Raw genomic sequence first — 17,610 nt, 5'->3', positions numbered from 1 at the left:
GTATACCCAACAGTGGTTTCAACATCTAGGGCCACCTGGTCTTATTCCAGCTTCCTGGCCGCCACTCCTGGGCCCAAGTCCCCATAGGCTTTCAGCAAGATGGCACCGTCTAATAGTGGGCCAACTGACTGGTTCCAGTAGAAATAACCTCTGTCCCCAAAGGGGTTTTTAAGGCAAAAGCCAGTTTCATCTCACAGTTCGACCTGTTCCCAAAGAAATCAGGCCTGTGTGTCAAATCAAATCCTCACAGACAAGACAGAGAAAATCAAGCAAGGCCTGTTTGACAAACAAACAAAAAACTCTATATAATCTCCAAATAAAGCCCAGAGAGCTTCAAAACACAAAGACAAACACAAACAAAAGCTCACTTCCAGGAGAAAACTCGCCCTAAGCTTTCTAATCAAAGAGCAAGCAGTGAGCCCTTCAGTTCTGTGTGGGCACCAGTGCCTTGTTGCTCACTGCCCTGAACCTGCCGGGGTGGTTTTCCTCTGGAATCCTGGGTGAGCCCCCAAAATGTCAACTGAAGAGTAATATAGACTGGTATTTGGTCACCAAAAAGAATGTATTTGGGAAGAAGAAAAGGGCTGCAACCCAGTGTGTGCAGACGTGGCCAGCCACGTGCACAGTCAGGCCTGCCTGCCAAGGCAGAGGGGTATTTATAGAGGGGAGAAAGAAGTTAAGGGAAGGGGAAGTTAGAACCAGAGAGCTTTATTATAAACAGAGTTTTACCTGTATGGTTCTCGTGATTAGAGGAGGAGGAAAACTTGCCTAATCCCTAGGTTCCTTCCATAGTCCCTCCCAACTGATTATGTTTTCTTAAAGTTCCACTTAGTCTTTATCACTACCAAGGAGGTAGTAACTTCTGTCCACTCTGGTGAAAGGCAACTTGAACAATTCCCAGGCCTGCATGGGCCTTGATCCCAGCCCAGCCTGCTGATTGCCCATGGACCTTCTTGTCAGCGTAAGAAATGCCCAAATTTCTAGAGAAGTTTTAGTTTATTTGAATCTAACTGACAGCAGTTTCTGGGAAGCAAAAGCTCAACAGATTGAGAAAATGCTCTGAAAAATGGCATTTTTGCATCTTATTTTATATGTTAGAGTACAAGGAGGAGGCGTAAAGAGGGGTATATGAAATCCATTGGTGGTAGATTAGAGAGGCTGGAGAAAGCGGGGAAGTATTTGAAAATTAGATAAAGAGTAAAATGGAGAGGGACGTGATTCCTTTACATTGGTGGGTACAGGATAGTGAACAGTTAACATTTACGGTACAGAGATGGTTTGTGAGGAGAGACAGATGAGGGGTTCCGTGCCCCCAGCTCTGCCTTGTGGGTGTGGGCATGTGCGCCCTGAGGGAAACAGGATTGTTCTGACCCTCCAAGGGTTTGTTATCTTAGACAAGAAAAGACAACAGACAGGCTTACTTAGGATAAAGACTGACTTTGTCAAGGAAGCTACAGGCCTGTGATGTGACTGCCTTCCATGACTCCTTTTTAGTTAGGAAGTTTTGTGTTCAGGCCATCCTGTGTGGTTACTTTAGGTCTCTTGAGTTTGTAGGGCTTGCCATGCAGGTCCCCCTGAGCTTGTCAGGTTTGGTACAAGGCCCCCTTTTCACCCACTCTTCCCTGCCTGGGCCGGTCCCTCTCAGGTGTGCACAGACCACCGCTCACCCAGACCCTGGACAGGCCCTCTGCACATCTCTGGGTCGCTTTCCTGAGCAGTGCCATCTTCTCCAGCTCTCTGCCCCGCACATGGCCTCTGGGAACTCTGATCTGTGTCTCCTCAACAGAGACCACAGGAATCCCTTTAGGTCCCCTTTCTGAGCTGCAGCCTGGAAACTGTCCTCAGTCAGTGTCCTGAGGCCATCTCCAGGCTCACCTCCTTGGTGTCCCTGTGGAGGGAGCCCTTGTTCACCCACCAAAGAGTGGAGGAGCCCTTCACTAGGGCCAGTCTGGGCCCTGGGGGAGGGGAACAGAGGGCCCTGTGTTTATGCTGCTCCTGGGAGCTCCCAGTCTCATGGGGATGAGACCAGGGACCTAAGAGCCCTGTGAGATCCCACCACCCTCACCTCAGCCCACCTCCAGAGAGGCTGTGATGGCAGCAGTGAATGCCATTGTTCCATGTTTTGTCTGGCAGAGGTGAGGCCATGATGTGGCAAGGCCTCACGTTATGTTACTGTTGGCCTGGAGGAGGTGGTTTTGATTGGATCAGCTTTGTGGGTAGTGATTACACTAACCACAGCTTGTTCTGCAATATAGCACTTACCCTGTACCAGGCTCTGCTCTCAGCATTGTCTACACATAGTGATTCATTTAATAGTCACAACAGCCCTAATATGTAGGGACTGTGATTATCCTTGTTCCCTGAGGGGCAATGTGAGACACAGATAAATTTGGTGACTTGCTGAAGGTCACCCAGCTACTCAGTGGAGAGGCTGAGCAGGGCAGGGGGGCAGCCCCAGGGTCAGCAGCCCAAAGTGTGGGTCACCGGGTCCCTTGCTGGCCATTCCCTACGTGAGCATGAGACTTGCAGTCAGCCAGCACAGGCTCACTGCTGGAGGGTCCCTGAGAGGTCCCTCAGTGCAACCCCCTATTTCAAGAGAAGTAACATGAGGTTTGGAGAGGAAGGGAAGTGGCTTCCTCAGAATCATGCAGCTACTCCAGGGCTGGCCCTGGACTGCAAGCCAGGTGACTTGACTTTCAGTTCAGTTTTATACCCCTGTTAAAAATGGCCCGTAAACCTCAGAAACAATCTCAGGCCACAGAAAGACCTTGAGGGCAGATTTGATCTATTAGCCTGTGTGAATTTACTGCTCCGGTTAAGATAAAAAGGTCAGCATTGGGGATGCATTAAACCACAGAGGAAAGAGGAGATTGCTTGAGTTACCTTTTTTTTTTTTTAATGCCTACCAATAGAGTTACCGTGAAAATTAAAGGGGAGATAATATTTGAACACATCAACCACCGGGTTCAGGCTTGGCTACAGAGCAGTCTGACCCTTGCATCAGCTTGGGGGGCAATAGCAAGGGAAGGTAAACACCCTGTTAATGGCATTTCCAGGAGGACCCAGAGTTTGTGGAGTCCCTTATGCAAGAACTGAGACACTGCCTCCTCCCTTCTCACTTCCTTTTCTCCTTTGTGCATGCTTTTCTCTTTCTGTCTGCCCCACCCCAGCCTCACACATCCGTGCATTTACACAGCCTACCTCAGCTACACCCTGGGTTCCTCAGGCAGAGAGGACCACACACTAGAAAGCCACCTCCCCAAACCCCACTTGGTTTTGTCCCCCCAACACCTGCATTACTTTGACTTCCCACTGGTCTCCAATTCCATCAATGTGGACTTTTCCCCTCTGTGTCCACCAGTGTCCTTGCCACCCATTGCATTATCTCCTCTGCCTGGGCAGCCCCTCCTGAATCTGTGCAGCCTTGGGTTATCTGTGTCTCTGTCTCAGTTCCCTGTGACCTGAAACCATCCTAAGAAAAGAAGGGCCGTGTCTGGGGTTTTGCACTCCCCAGACCCAGTGAGCAGTGCCGCTCACCAGACTCCAGATGCACTCTCCCAAATGAGTGGATTAACATGGGTTCTAAGATGGCTGCACTAATGCCAATAGGATTTGCCCATCCTGTCCAGAGTATATTTAATGTGTGTGGTGGGAAATATGATAGGCAGGTTAAGGAGAAAATAGAGGGGACTGAATATCATCCTGAAGAATTACCTGGGTTCATAAGTTCCTGGAGCCAGGTATCCACTTTCCGTTGAGTGGGTGTTGTCAGACCAGCACGTTTAAAGACAATAGTTTCCCCAGGAGAAAGTGGACTAGATGTGTGAACTCAGAGTGCATTTAGCAAGCATCCTGCTGATTCGGTTGAGTGGTTAGGCTGCATCAGTCTGAAAGAAGACAGTGAGGAAGAGGGTCCTGGTCACACTGCAGGTGGCTCCAAGGGTGCGGTGGTCAGAGGACGGAAAGGAATTCAAGGTGGAGTCTAGGTTGCCTCATCTGAGTGCAGGCAGAATTCATTAACACAATCAAATAATAAGCGGGAAGAAAAGGGCTTAAGATGTAGGAACATAAATGTGATTTTGGAAACTGTTGATACTTTAGTTCCAGTATGAGGCAGGTTGGTAAGAAGCTAGGGAAAATTCCTTGACAGACTGATTGAGAGAAACAGAGACAAAATAGTGCGACAGCCAAGCAATTAGCAGCCTGCTAATAAATCATAAGACCCTGTCCTCCCTAACCAAAGACTCTTTGCAGCAGACGGCTTACATCTCCTTAACCAGTCCATGAGCAGCTTAAATCACCTGTCTCAGGAGAGAGAACAGAGACCCAGTGGGTGCCGTGGGTGCCAGGCAAACCCGAGAACAGATAAAGTCAGGAGAATAAAAAAAGAAAAACAATTTAGAGCCAGACAAATCCAAGGTAGAGGGGGAGCTGAAAGGAAAATGACCCAAACCCCACTCTAGGCTCATTTTGATGCATCAGCATATTGAAAGACAAGTCTGAAAAGCTGATGAATATTCTGATGGGCCACCTCCAAAATTCCTACTTGAAAAAGAGATAAAAACTCTGAAGACGAAGGTCCCAGTGTGCGCTCTCCCTTGAGCGTGCCTTGCCTCCCTCTCAGGCAGGAACTTCCACTTCCTTTCTCCTAAGCTCCCAGGGCCCTCCTCTTGCCCCAGCTGCTCTGCTTGCCTGAGCCGTTCCTGTGATTTCACTCCCTCTGTGCTAAGCCCGCCCTTTGTCTCACTGTCCCCAGCTTTAATAAACATGTTCTCAAAATCACCTGGATTTGTGTTGAATTCTTTTCCTGAAAGTCAAAAACCCACACATCCCAAGATTTGCCGGGACAGACCACCTCAGCCCTGCCCCTCTCCGGTGGCAAGTAGACCTGCACTGCACAAAATGCTAAACGAATATTTCGGCATGAAGGCCATGGGAACGTGGATCTTAAGAAAGAAGAAAGAGCATTGGAAATAGAAAAAATGTGGCCAAATGTAAAGGATTACTGTTTCTCTTTAATTTTGTGAAATTGTACTTTATCAGAGATTATACATTGTTTATCAGGTTTATAAACTATATCCATGTTAATCCAAGGACAACTACAGCTGCAAGAAGGGGGACCACTGCTGAATGGACTTAAGTTGTTGGAAGTCTCCAAAGTTTTATATTACTACCCCCCAATTAAAAACAAGGTGTTTTTCATGACTATTTATCCTTCTTATACCCATTTTCACCTCCACCTCCACCCAACCCTGCTTTGAAATCACCACATTGCTGTCTGTGTCCATGAGTTCTTCTTTTCCCTTTTTTGCTCGATCCTGCCATGCCCCCAACCCTCCCCAGAGCTGTCAACCTGCTCTCCATCTGTGCGTCTGTCTCTGTTTTCCTTGTTCATTCAGTTTGTTCATTAGATTCCACATATGAGTGAAATCATATGGTATGTGTCTTTCTCTGACTGGCTTATTTCACTTAGCATAATGTTGTCTGGGTTCATCTACACTGTCCCAAAAGGGTAAAATCCTCTTCTTTTTATGGCTGAGTACTACATTGAGTAAATGGACTACAGCTTTTTCATCCACTCATCTACTGATGGACACTTGGGCTGCTTCCAAATCTTGGCTATTGTAAATAATGATGCAGTGAACATAGGGGTGTTTATATTCTTTTGAATTAGTGTTTCAGGATTCTTCAGCTGTATTTCCAGAAGTAGAATTGCTGGGTCATAAGGCAGTTCCATTTTTAATTTTTTGAGGTAGCTCCGTACTGTTTTCCAGTGTCTGCACCAGTCTGCATTCCCACCAGCAATGTACTAGGGTTCTTTTTTCTCCACATCCTCACCAGCACTTGTTCTTTGGTTTATTGATGACAACCATTCTGACAGGTGTGAGGTGATAGCCCATTGTGGTTTTAATTTGTATTTTTCTGATGATTTGTGATGTTGAGCATCTTTTCATATGTCTGTTGGCCATCTGTATGTCCTCTTTGGAAAAGTGTCTATTCAGGTCTCATTTTTAATGGGATTGGGTTTTTTTGGGGGGGGGGCGGTGCTGAGTTTTGCAGGCTCTTCATAAATTTTGGATATTAACCCCTTATGGGATGTGTTATTGGTGAACATGTTCTCCCATTCAGTGGGTTGTCTTTTCATTTTGTTGATGGTTTCCTTTACTGCGCACAGACTTTTTTTAGTTTGATATAGTCCTGTTTGTTTACTGTTTCTTTGGTTTCCCTTCCCTTATTTTTACACTATGAATTCAGCCATACAGCTCAGTCACGAAGAGGAGTAAAGCACTGGTGCGTATGATGCCATGAATGAATTTCCAGATGATTGCCCTGAGCGAAAGAAGCCAAGTGGAAAAGAGCATATACTCTCTGGTTCCGTTTGTGTGACTCTAGAAAGGACAAAGTAATCTCTGACATCAGAAAACAGATCTTAAAAGTAGTTGCCTGGGGCCAGAAGGGTCAAGGCAGAAGAGACAAAAGAAAGCTACTTTGGGCCCTGGCTGCAGTAGTTCAGTGGATTGAGCTCAGGTTTGCGAGCCAAAACATTGCCGGTTTGATTCCCAGATTCCCAGTCTGGGAATGCCTGGGTTGGGGGCCAGGTCCCCAGTAGGGGGTAGGTGAGAGGCAACAACAGAGGGAAGTATTGCACACATCGATGTCTTTCTCCCTCCCTTCCCCTGTCTCTGAAAATCAATAAATAAAATCTTAAAAAAAAAGAAAGCAACTTTGGGGTGACACAGTCATGATGGTAGTGGTGGTAAAATTTTCAAAAATGAATACGTGTCAAATTTTATCAAATTTTTTCCTTAATTATGTCACTTATTGTGTCAGTGAAACCTCAAATCATTTTGTAAAAACTTTAAATAGACTGTAAACAGTTAAAAGCATACAATGCAATTCCTATAGGAACTGCTAAAAAATAATGCAAACGTGTGGACAAAAAGCGAACACATAATTAAAATGGAATTCTTCAAAAATATTTTCTTAATGATAAAGTCTGAAGGGAAGGAGCAACAAGAAAAAAAAATAGACTGGAGAAACAGGGAATACATGGTAAAATTTCTTTCTAGATCTACTTCAGCCTTTTCAATAATCACATGAACTCCAAATCAGTATTAATTAAAAAGTAGAGATGGTTGGAATTAATGAAGAAGCAAAACCCAACTACTGTATTAGTGTCTCTTAGAGACACAGTTTAAAAGCCGGACAGATACTTTGAAAGTAAATGGATGGAAAAAAGATACAATGTACAAATCGTAAGCCTAAAAAAAATTTCTACAGCTAACCTAGTATCAGATGAAGTTGATTTAAGAGAAATAATATTGGCAGAGGTAGAGACCTTTTGTAGTGTTAACAGATTAATTTATCAAGAAGTCAAAATAATTAGCAATGTGGATATGCCTAGTAATAGAACTTCAAAATACATAAAGCAAAAATTAAAAATCTACAGGATTAAATGGATAGTATAACAATCCTTCCTCAGCAGTTGATAAAAATGATTAGATGAATACAACTCGGTAAAGTCATCATCTGAGCACTACAACCACCTTGATTTAACTGTCATTCATAGAAAAGACTCACCATCCACAGTAGACTCATTTCATTTTGGAAAAGACCATCACCTCTTGGGCCAGTGTTGCAGAGTAGGATTGCCTGAGAGGGCGCAAGGGCGCGTGTTGTGGTTGTGCTGTGTGCTTTGGTCTGGGGGGACCTAGGTTGCACACGTGTATGAATTAATAAACTGGTACACTTAAGAAATGTGGATTTCACTGTGATGTTCATTGTACAAGTCTGTAAATGTAACTCAGTGTGTGAAAATTTTCATAATGAAATGATCAATGAGAGACAATCAATGAGCAACAGAGCCAATAAACACAGGAGGGAGTAGCACTGTGGGAACAGAGAACGGAGACGGCACCTCAGAGAAGGCTCTGCCTGGGAGAGGAAGGACCACGACACACATGAGATCAGCTGTCATCAAATACTTGGCAGGCTTTTAGGCAGGAGATGGCTGCATTTTATCTTGTTTAGATACAGTCGGTTGAACTGAGCTCAGCAATGTTTTTATTCTGACTTTTCTTCTTAGTTTAACTTTTTATTTGAAAATGCTCTCAAAATTACAGAAAAGTTGTGAAAACTATCCAAAAAATCTCCTGAGTCATCTGGAAACCGCATGCTAACTTGACAAAGAAAATTCCAGAACACTTCAGTGTGTAGTGTTCTACACACTGGAAACAGGACAGTGTAGAAACACTGTTCTACAAACAGGAACTCTCCCCATAACACAGTACAACCTCCAAATCGGAACAGTAAAATCAACATTTTACTACGCATTCTCGAATTCCATTCAGATTTCTTCAGTTCTTTTTATGTCATTTATAGCTTGGAAACTGTGAGCAAATCACTGGGCCGGCACTTTTCTGTGACTGTGGTATTTAGCGGGACGTTGACAAATTTCATTAGGGACAGCTTGCAAGGCACCTTGACATTTTTTTAAAATTGTGGTAAAACGTACAGCACATAAAATTTACCATCTTAACTATTTTTTATCTCACAGTTAAGTAGGGATAACTACATTCATTGTCGTACAACAATCTCAAGAATACTTTCATTTTGCAAAATGGGAAACCCTATATGCATTAAACGACAACTTTCAATTCCCTCCTTTCAACCCAGCCCCTGGCAACTCCCGTTCTACTTACTGTCTAGGAATTTGAATACTCGAGGAGCCTCACTTAAGTGGAATCATAGAGTATTTGTCTTTTGGGGGATTGGCTTATTTCATTTAGCATAATGTCCTTGAGCTTCGTCCACATTGTAGCATGGGTCAGAATTTCCTTCCTTTTTAAATAATCCATTGTATAAGTATACCAGATTTTGTTTATCTATTCATCCATCAATGCGTACTTCTGTCACTTGCGCCTTTCGGCTGTTATGAGTAATGCTGCTGTGATTGTGGGTGTGCACAGGTCTCTTTGAGTCCCTGCTTTCAGTTCTTTTGTTCATCTGCCCAGAAGTACAATTGCTGTATCACATGGCAGTCCTATTTTTGATTTTTTTTTTGAGAAACCACCCTAGTGTTTTCCATGGCAGCTGCATCCTTTTACATTCCTGTCAATAGCGCACAAGTTTTCTAAACTTTCTCTCCATATCCTCGCCAACACTTATTTCTTTCTTTCCTTTTTTTCTTTTTTATAGTAGCCACCCTAATACGTGTGCAGTGGCATTTCATTGTGGTTTTAATTACATTGCAGGTCTTTGTAGATGCTGTTATTTGTTTCCAATGTATTGTCATTGAGATCTGAGAATATCCATGATATAACTTTGCTTCTTTTAAGTTTATCTGGACTCACGAAGTACTGTGTTCACCAGAAGGGTGTGTCTTCTACAGAAGGAAGGGTGTTTCCCATCTGCTCTGTGATGTCAGCTAAGGTGGCTGGCAGTGTTCACATCTTTTATGACTTTACTGTTTTCATCAGATCATTTCATTAATTGTTGAGAAAAGGGTGTAATAAATTCATTTGAATTCTTCCAATTTTTGCTTCAAGTGTTTTGAAGCTTTATCATTGGGCACATACACATTTATAATTATTATGACTCTGATGAATTAACTCTTGTAACAAAACAAAAGGTCCCTCTATCTGTGGTAATACTATTTGTCTTAAATCAACTCCATCTGATATTACAGCCACAGCAGTTTTCTCAGGCTTGCTATTTGTCTGGTATATCTTTTTTTCATCTCCTTGCATTCAGTATATCTGTGTCTTGTTTTTAAATGGCACCTCTAATAGGCAATGTGTAACTGGGTATTGTTCTTCATCCATACTAACCATTTCTGCCATTGAATTGTTTAGGGGGTTACTGATATGGTTGAAATGGTTCTTACAATTTTATGATTAGTTTTGTTTGCACACGTGGCATTAATATATTTTGTTTTCCTGTAAGAGAAAAGAATACCGGCAACTCTTTCAGGCATAAGTTACTTGCTAGTCACCAAGGCTGAGGGACAAATGTGAAACAGAAGAATGAGAGTGCAGAGCTGGAAGAATGGTCCCAGTTCTTTTCGCTTTGGTAGCTGGGGTGAAGAGAATATGAGAGGGGTCCTGGGCTGGGGGAGAGCTGGGAAGCCACTCATGCCTGTCCCCGCTTTCTCCCCGCAGGTGTCGGCTGCTTTCCCCTTAATCACATTGCCAGACAGGATGCCAGATGGAATTCCTCGCAGAAGTGTCAGCCAGGTACCTCTGAAAACTGACCTCCAACCCTTACCTCACTTGTCTCCATGTCCCCCCATCCCTCTGATTTCCGAAGTTCCTGGTTCTTCATCCGCGGGTATTTATTAGATGCCTTCTGTGTGCCAGGCACTGAGCTAGGGGAGGGCACGAAACCCCGGCCTCCTGGAGCTCTCCTGAGATGGTATCCAGACAGACAGATGGATGGGACAGATAGACTAGATAGGAACCATGAAGATGACGGAGTGATGTGTGGGACAGAGTCTGCACTAGGGAGGCATCCCAGGGACAGTGAGTCTGATGCAGAGAGCCAGGTAGAGGGGTCTGAGAGGGTTCCCAGGAACTGTGGCCCCGGGGGCAGGGGTTGAGCTTGTTCGAGCAAAGCAAGGGGCAGCTGGGGTGAGTGTGGGTGAAGGAGGTCACCAAGGTGTCATTTTTTTGTTGAGGTATTCAAGAAACTCAACTATGTCAATGTTTGATATTGATTACATGTTGAAATCATACTACTATGTTGGATATTTTAGGTTAAAAATTACATAGTTAAAATTAATTTGGACCTCTTTTTACTCTTTTAAAGTGTCAACTATGAATTTGAATTTCATGTGTGGCATATAATACATTTCTGTTGGCAGTTCTGGTCTAAGGTATGTGGTAGATGCAGAAATGGAGAAGAGACTGAGGCCAAGTCAAATGGTTTTCCTTGTTTGGACTCCACTGATGGCCGAAAGAGGTGTCCCATAGCCACCACTGCCAGCCTCTGGGAGTCCCATGGGGATTCACTGACCAGCTTTCTCTCCATTCACAGGATTCTATCTGTCAGAGCACAGTGGCACTTGTATACCTTGCACTGATGGAAAGGATTTCACCAATCATTCGAACACCCTCTCCTCTTGCCAGCTCTGTTCTGAATGCTTCCCAGGTAGAGAACACTTCGACCGCGTGCTGCTGTGAGGGTGCTGGGCAGTGACATGGAACCATCAAACGGGAGTCAGGAGCCTGATTTCCAGCCCAGTTTGGTCTTCATAATACCATTTTTTTTTAATCCTCAGCTGAGGACATGCTTATTGATTTTAGAGAGAAGAGAAGGGGAAGGGAGAGAGTGGGAGAGAAATATCGATTGGTTGCCTCTTGTACACATGCTGATTGGGGACTGAACCTGCAACCTGGGTGTGTGCCCTGACCAGGAATTGAACCTGTGACATTTTGGTTTACAGGACAACACTCCAACCAACTGAGCCACATTGGCCAGAGCTTCATCATACCTTGTTTTATGATATGACTTAGGTCAACAAAATAAAATGTAAACAGACATTATTTTTACAACGTGTGCCATATAGTAGGTGCATCTTTTAAACCGTCAGATGAAAGTAGTGGGACAAAAATCTGCTCCTTGATGCGGGGGACTCTGTGGTTACACAGCATAGAAGGTGTGGCAGAGTGGAAAAGTGCTGGTTTGGTGCTGGGACCCGGGTCTTGTTCCGGGTCAGGCCCCTCCTAGCCTGCGCTCGGCACTCCTGGCCAGCGCTCTGCCTCCCTCAGCCTTCTCAGCCAAAGGCCGCGCCACAGGGTTGGGTTTGCAGAAGTCACCCAAGGGTTCCTCTCCATCCAGGGTCTCTCAGATTATACCATGTCCTTAATCATCCTGTAAGCTAATTTCCTCCCAATCCTGACGTAATAACGAGTTCTGGCCTTTTTTTACACACCCCTGGCCACTGGGGGCAAGTGCCTCACACGTGTTGCTGCAGAAACTGAGTGCAGCAGGGCGGGAAGGGGCCTGGGTGGTGAAAAAGGGGGAGGGGCACGTGAAGGAACCGAATCCCCACAACGGTACCTTTTGTCTTCAGATAAGGAAGTAACAGCTCTGTGCACCAGGACCACGGACACCCAGTGTCGCTGCAAACCCGGCACGTTCCAGGACGACAATTCTCCTGAGTTCTGCCAGAAGTGCAGCCCCGGGTAAGACACTCCCTCACCTCATCGGCACGGTTTCCCTTTGGCCTGGCCCACCTTCCCACTGGGCACAGTAGGCCACTAATTAGGGCCCAAGGTCCTGTCAGTGGCCCATGCAAAGTCTTAGTTCCTTTTGATATCAGAAAGAAAGAATTGAGTAGAATACAGCCATGCTTATAATCATCTTTGTAACAGTTCAACTCTAAAATATTCTTTTTCATGGTTTTTTTTTTTTGTGCGAGCATGGCCCATGAACACAGAAGGGTGCACAGCCAAGTCATAACAAGGTCAAGCCTGTAGCTTCCCAGAAACTCCAAGCCAGCTCAGCCTGCCTTCCCCCAGGACCCTGTTGCCTGGACCAAGGAGTCTCTTCTCTGTTATTAGGGGCCAGTGGCAATTTGCTTTTCTCTGACTTCTAGTGTGGCTGTGATTGGTAGGGACAGTCAACAGGGAGAGGACATGAGATTCCTTGTATGAAAGGTCGACTAGAGGATGAGGCTCAGCTTGTGCCCAAAGGGCTGCTGACCCTTGACCTGCAGTGAGATGCCCTCTCACCCAGGCTCCCCCTGCAGCCCGGGGAGCTCAGTGCAGGCCTTATGGAGAAGGGCCAGCTGCTGAGGTTGCCGCTCCGAACACTCAGCAGGAGCCCTAAGGGCGGAAGGGCCGTGCTCAGCTCCTTCCCGAACCCAGCAAGGGGGTGAGGGGACCCATCATGCAGACCATGGAAACCCCTTCTTTTTCTGCTCTCCAGTCAGGGGACACTGGCTGGGGGGCTGCTTCCTCTTTCTTTTCCCCTTACCTCGCGGAACTCCTTGATGTTCTCCTTGTGTCTGAACCCAGGTGCCCTGCTGGCAAGGTCGAGGCCAGGCCCTGCACCCCCTGGAACGACCGCGAGTGTGTGGACCAAGAATCAGGTACCCAGGCCAGTGGGAAGACCCTGGTTCCTGGAGTGACCACCAGCCTGGAGCCGCCTGTCACTTCCTCTCCCTCCTCAGGCAGCTCACAGCTGGGAATCACAATTCCAGTCATCGTTGTCGCCGTCCTCTTCATTGGGGCTCTGCTGTGTTACTGTTACTGGAGGACTCACCAAGGTGAGGTCGGCTGGGGTGGTGGGCACGTGCTGTGCTCTCTGCTGCCTCCCTCACTTCCTGCTTCGATTCTCTGGACAGCAAGGCCCCTCCCCTCCATCTCCCACATCTGCTGGGTCTCTCTGGCCTGGCTCTGTTCATGTTCTGTGGGCCCACCCGCCATCTCCCACCTCACCTGCACCTCTGCAGGGCCGGGATCATATTCCTCCTCCTTTCCTGGGTCACCTCCTCTCCTGGCCAAGTCTGGGATGCCAGCACCCAGCCAAGGCAGAGAGGTGGTCAGTGCGCAAGTTTGGTGACAGTAGTCAGGAGGAAAGGGCCAGGGGTTTTTACAGTTTTGGTTAGAGCAGAATCCAACAGAGATTTGATATGTGTGTGTAGGGTGGGGGAGGGTTTCTCACTTCTTTCCCTCTTTTCTTCCCCTCCCTGAGGGTGCTCCAGAGCTGGATTGCCCTTCCCTGTTACCAGACCCAAGGCACCTTGTTTGGTGTCTGCGCCCCAGCCCATACCTTGTCCCCTGCACTGTCCCTGGAGGGAGATCCTGCAGAGAGGGCCCTCCCCACTGCTGATGCAATGTCCCTTCTCTTCTAGGTTGTGGGGTGGACTCCAACTGCATAAACAGAGTGAGTTGGTTTCTCTAGGATGTGCTGGCATCAGGCTCTCAGAAATTATTTTCTGCCCAAAATGAGGCCTTGGGTGGACATGGCCTCAACTTGTCTTGTACTGCTGTCCCTGGCTTTCTAAAGTGGCTTTGGTACCTGGGCCGATCCAAAGGACAGCTGGCATCTTGGGAGCAGCCCACAAGCTGGGTAGCCCCATCCTAACTGCTGCTTGTGACACCACACCCACAGCCCTGCACTCCGGTGTGGCAGTGTCAGGCAGGTGTGCTGCACCCCTTAGCATGGCACCAGTGTCCTGGGGCCACAGCAGGGTCCTGGTGGTGCCGAGCCTTTCAGGGGATGGCGAAGCGGGGGGGTGGGGGTGGAGCCTCCTGTGTCCCCTGAGACCTCTTAGGGAACCTGGGCCACACTCCTCTCTGCCTTCCCCAGATCTTTCACGGGTTCTCATGTGCTCCAAGAGGGCCTGAGGCTCAGGACAATGCCCGCAACACCTTCCTGAGCCGCAGAGAGTCGCCTTCCACGCCCACCTCTGAGGAGGAACTGGAACACCAGGAGCATGCGGAGCCGGCAGGTGTCACAGAACAGTCCCCAGGAGAAGCAAAGTGTCTGTTGGTGAGTGGCGGCGGCCTTTCTGCTCACCCAGGACTGCATTAGAAATGGAGAAAGGTCGATTCTGGTCAGGCCTGCCGTCCCCTGGGGAAGGGGTGCAGAGGGAGATGGGGACCTGAGGGGAGGCCACAGGGACCCCACCACCCTGACGTGTGGCCTGTCGGCTCTGTGGAAGGTCTGCGTCTTCTCTGTCCATTCGTCACTGCACCCCCAGAGTCTGGAACAGGCAGGCGCAGAACGGGCGCTCCCATGCGTGTGGGGTGATCGATTGGAGGCTGCAGATAGTCCGCTGTGTAGTCGTAACCCAATTCAGTAAGCCGTTCCCCATCACAGTAGGAATGCCAGAGTTATTACAGAATTATTATTACATTGAACCTATGTGGAAATAGAGTTTAGTCTATAAATATCTAAGTGTATTTGGACAGTGATTTTTAGAAGTCGAATTTCTGGGCAAAGGTGTCCAAGTGTTTTTCATCCTTATACACACACCTGTGCACAGTTTTGGTGCATATCAGCTCACCTGTTTAATATGACACTGAGTGGTAAGCATTTAGTTTTCCATTCCTCATACACTTAGAAAGTCATTCCCCTTAACATAAGGTGAAATTTCCTAATTTGTTACAGGAGTTTTACTTGTGGTGATTCTTACCACATAGCAATATTATCTAAATGGGATTGATTTTGTGATGTGATTTCACTTGAGTCCCTGAAATGCTTCACGTCGCCGTCTCTTGCCTCGAACCCCATTTCATGTCTGACTCTCATTTCCCTCTGCTCTTGGCTCCTCCTTTACCAAGTGTGAACTGTTTGCAAAGACCTGGTCCTCTTTCCGCCTCAAGTGTCCTTTCCTATTTCTTTCTTGCATCTGTAGCATGTTCTTTTTAAATGAAGAGAAAGTATAAAAGGAAACAAACTAACCAAAAGGCCAACAATTCCCTGGATCCTGATGAACACTTCCCACATCCTGTAAGGTAGTTGGTACCTACCCACAGTGAGGAAAAGCAAATGGCACCGCGAGGTTCCCGGGGAAGGTGGAGGCCCCTCCCTCACTGTTTCACTTCTGGTGACTGGGAGAGGCAACTGTGACTCTGCTGGAATCTGTGTGTGTGTGTGTGCCATCCGTGTGCAGTGCTTTACCGAAGGACTCTTTTTAACACGTTGTAATATCTGAGAGTGCACATACCTTTTCCTTACCTTGCCAAAATTTATTATTTCTACCCAGGTAAAATTTAGAACTATTTTATAAGATATTCTCTACTCCCCAAAAAGTCACTGGAAGTTTTTTTTTTTTTATATTACCTTACATTAACCCAAGAAGAGCTAATTGAGATGTTACAATCTTCAATATTTTTTTTTAATCAAAGAAGATAGCATTTCAGGTCAGGTATTTTATTATGACTCAATGAAGATTTGTGTCTTTCTTTAGATAAATCTTATTTCTGGTTAAAGCAATTTCTTTGTATTTTATGTTTTTGTTACCCTCACTGGTTGGATCCTGCTGCCATTCCATTTTCTAACTTATTGTTTCTATTATGTATATTAGCATTCACCAAGACATGCATTTACTTTTAAGTATTGTAATTTACACCTTAGGGTGTTTAAATATATAATCATATCTAAGATAGTGGTGATTGTTTCTGCCCCCTTCCACCAGCCCTGCCTCCTTTTCTGTTTGACTTCGACTTTGCAGCCCAGAACCCACAGTGTCCAAAGGTGCTTAGAGAAGGCACGTGTTTTGATCCTGATTTGATTTCATTGGGAAGCCTTCACTATTTCACCCAAAGGAGTGGTGTTGACTCTTGTTTTCATATGGGAAAATATTACTATTATGGATGCAGAGATCATGTTTAATTTTACAGAATCATTTTTCAGCCTCCATGGGGACAAGCTAATACTTCCTTATTTAGATTAGCAATAACGTACATTATTACTGATCAAAGCCCCTTCTGACTCACTGGAGAAACCCTTCCTTACTAGACTTTGTGGAATGTGCTCACGTACATGCTTCACTTGAGTCACATGAACACCTGGGAGGGAGTGACTGATGGGGTGGATGGGAGTGGACTAGAAGGGGCAGGAGGGAGCTGGGTGAGGTGTTGGGAATGTCCCATGTCTTGGTGGACGATGGTTACTCGGGTGTATGTAGTGGTCACAGCTGGAGCAGATACTTTAGGAGGGAGCAGCACCCCAGGGGATGTGGGCCTCTGTGAGCACACAGGCACACAGCTTGTGAGGGGCACAAGGGGAAAGGTTCCTCTTCATGTTCATAGAGACCCAGGAAGAGAGGTGGCTGCCCCAGGTCACACAGCTGGCTGGTTGTCAGGCTCACTTCTGGAGTCCAGGAGTCCTAACCCAGACCAAGAGCATCCTCCATTCTGTTTTATAGAGACCAGCCGGAGCTGAGGGATCTCAGAGGAAAAGGGAGCTGCTGGTTCCAGCAAACGGCGCAGACTCTGTAGAAAGTGAGTGTCCCCATGGCTATTACAGCAGTGTGGAGCTGGGGATGCTGGAAACGGGCGGGGGGGGGGGTGGCCATGCTGACTGTCACTGGACCATCAGGACCCTCAGCCCCCTCCCTGTGCTCCGACTGCACACCATACCATCCCATCTCGTCACAACGACAGCCTGCAACCCCTTGTCCTTCCCTCTACCATCCTCCCTCTCCCCTCGATGTTCAGGGCCGGGTTCACCACATGGAGGCCACCTAGGGGCTGTGCCATCCAGCAGGGCACCCACTGGCCCGGGAGACTGCCGAGCATCTGACCTGTGTGTGGATAGGTCAAGTTTGGAGACCTGTAATTATAAGCTACAAATCACATTTCATATATTAGTACCCAAAGGAATATAAAATATCCCTTTGATAATATTTTGTTTATTGATTGCATGTAAATATAACATTTTGTATGGATTGAGTTTGTACCAGATATTATTAAAATTAATATCACCTCTTCCTTTTTATTTTCTTTAGTTAGGCTGTTAGAAATACATGTCATTATATTCCTGTGGGTCAGTGGTGCGCAGTGCCTTCCATACGTCTCATTTACTCCTCAGCACAGTCCATGACATGGTAGGGGGTGGCAGGGGAGCGTTGCTCTGTCTTATGGGTTAAATTCT

General features: G+C 46.4%; 1 protein-coding gene across 3 annotated transcripts in view; it reads left to right on the top strand.

The window, feature by feature from the left end:
- Positions 1-17,610, top strand: part of LOC123828317 (tumor necrosis factor receptor superfamily member 10A-like) — a 37,059-nt gene that overhangs the window by 17,828 nt on the left and 1,621 nt on the right. For 2 of the 3 annotated variants that reach the window (XM_045853163.1, XM_045853162.1), the window contains exons 2-8: positions 10,161-10,235; positions 11,035-11,148; positions 12,074-12,185; positions 13,020-13,270; positions 13,859-13,890; positions 14,317-14,499; positions 16,883-16,958. In XM_045853163.1, the coding sequence (XP_045709119.1) occupies positions 10,161-10,235; positions 11,035-11,148; positions 12,074-12,185; positions 13,020-13,270; positions 13,859-13,890; positions 14,317-14,499; positions 16,883-16,958 (843 nt within the window). The remainder of the gene's footprint in view (positions 1-10,160; positions 10,236-11,034; positions 11,149-12,073; positions 12,186-13,019; positions 13,271-13,858; positions 13,891-14,316; positions 14,500-16,882; positions 16,959-17,610) is intronic. The other variant, XM_045853164.1, reaches the window with a different exon arrangement.

The sequence above is a fragment of the Phyllostomus hastatus genome, unplaced genomic scaffold (genome assembly GCF_019186645.2).
Source record: "Phyllostomus hastatus isolate PE091 unplaced genomic scaffold, TTU_PhHast_1.1 phas_contig_98, whole genome shotgun sequence".
Classification (NCBI taxonomy): Eukaryota; Metazoa; Chordata; class Mammalia; order Chiroptera; family Phyllostomidae; genus Phyllostomus; species Phyllostomus hastatus.
This window is presented reverse-complemented; position numbering and strand designations above follow the sequence as displayed.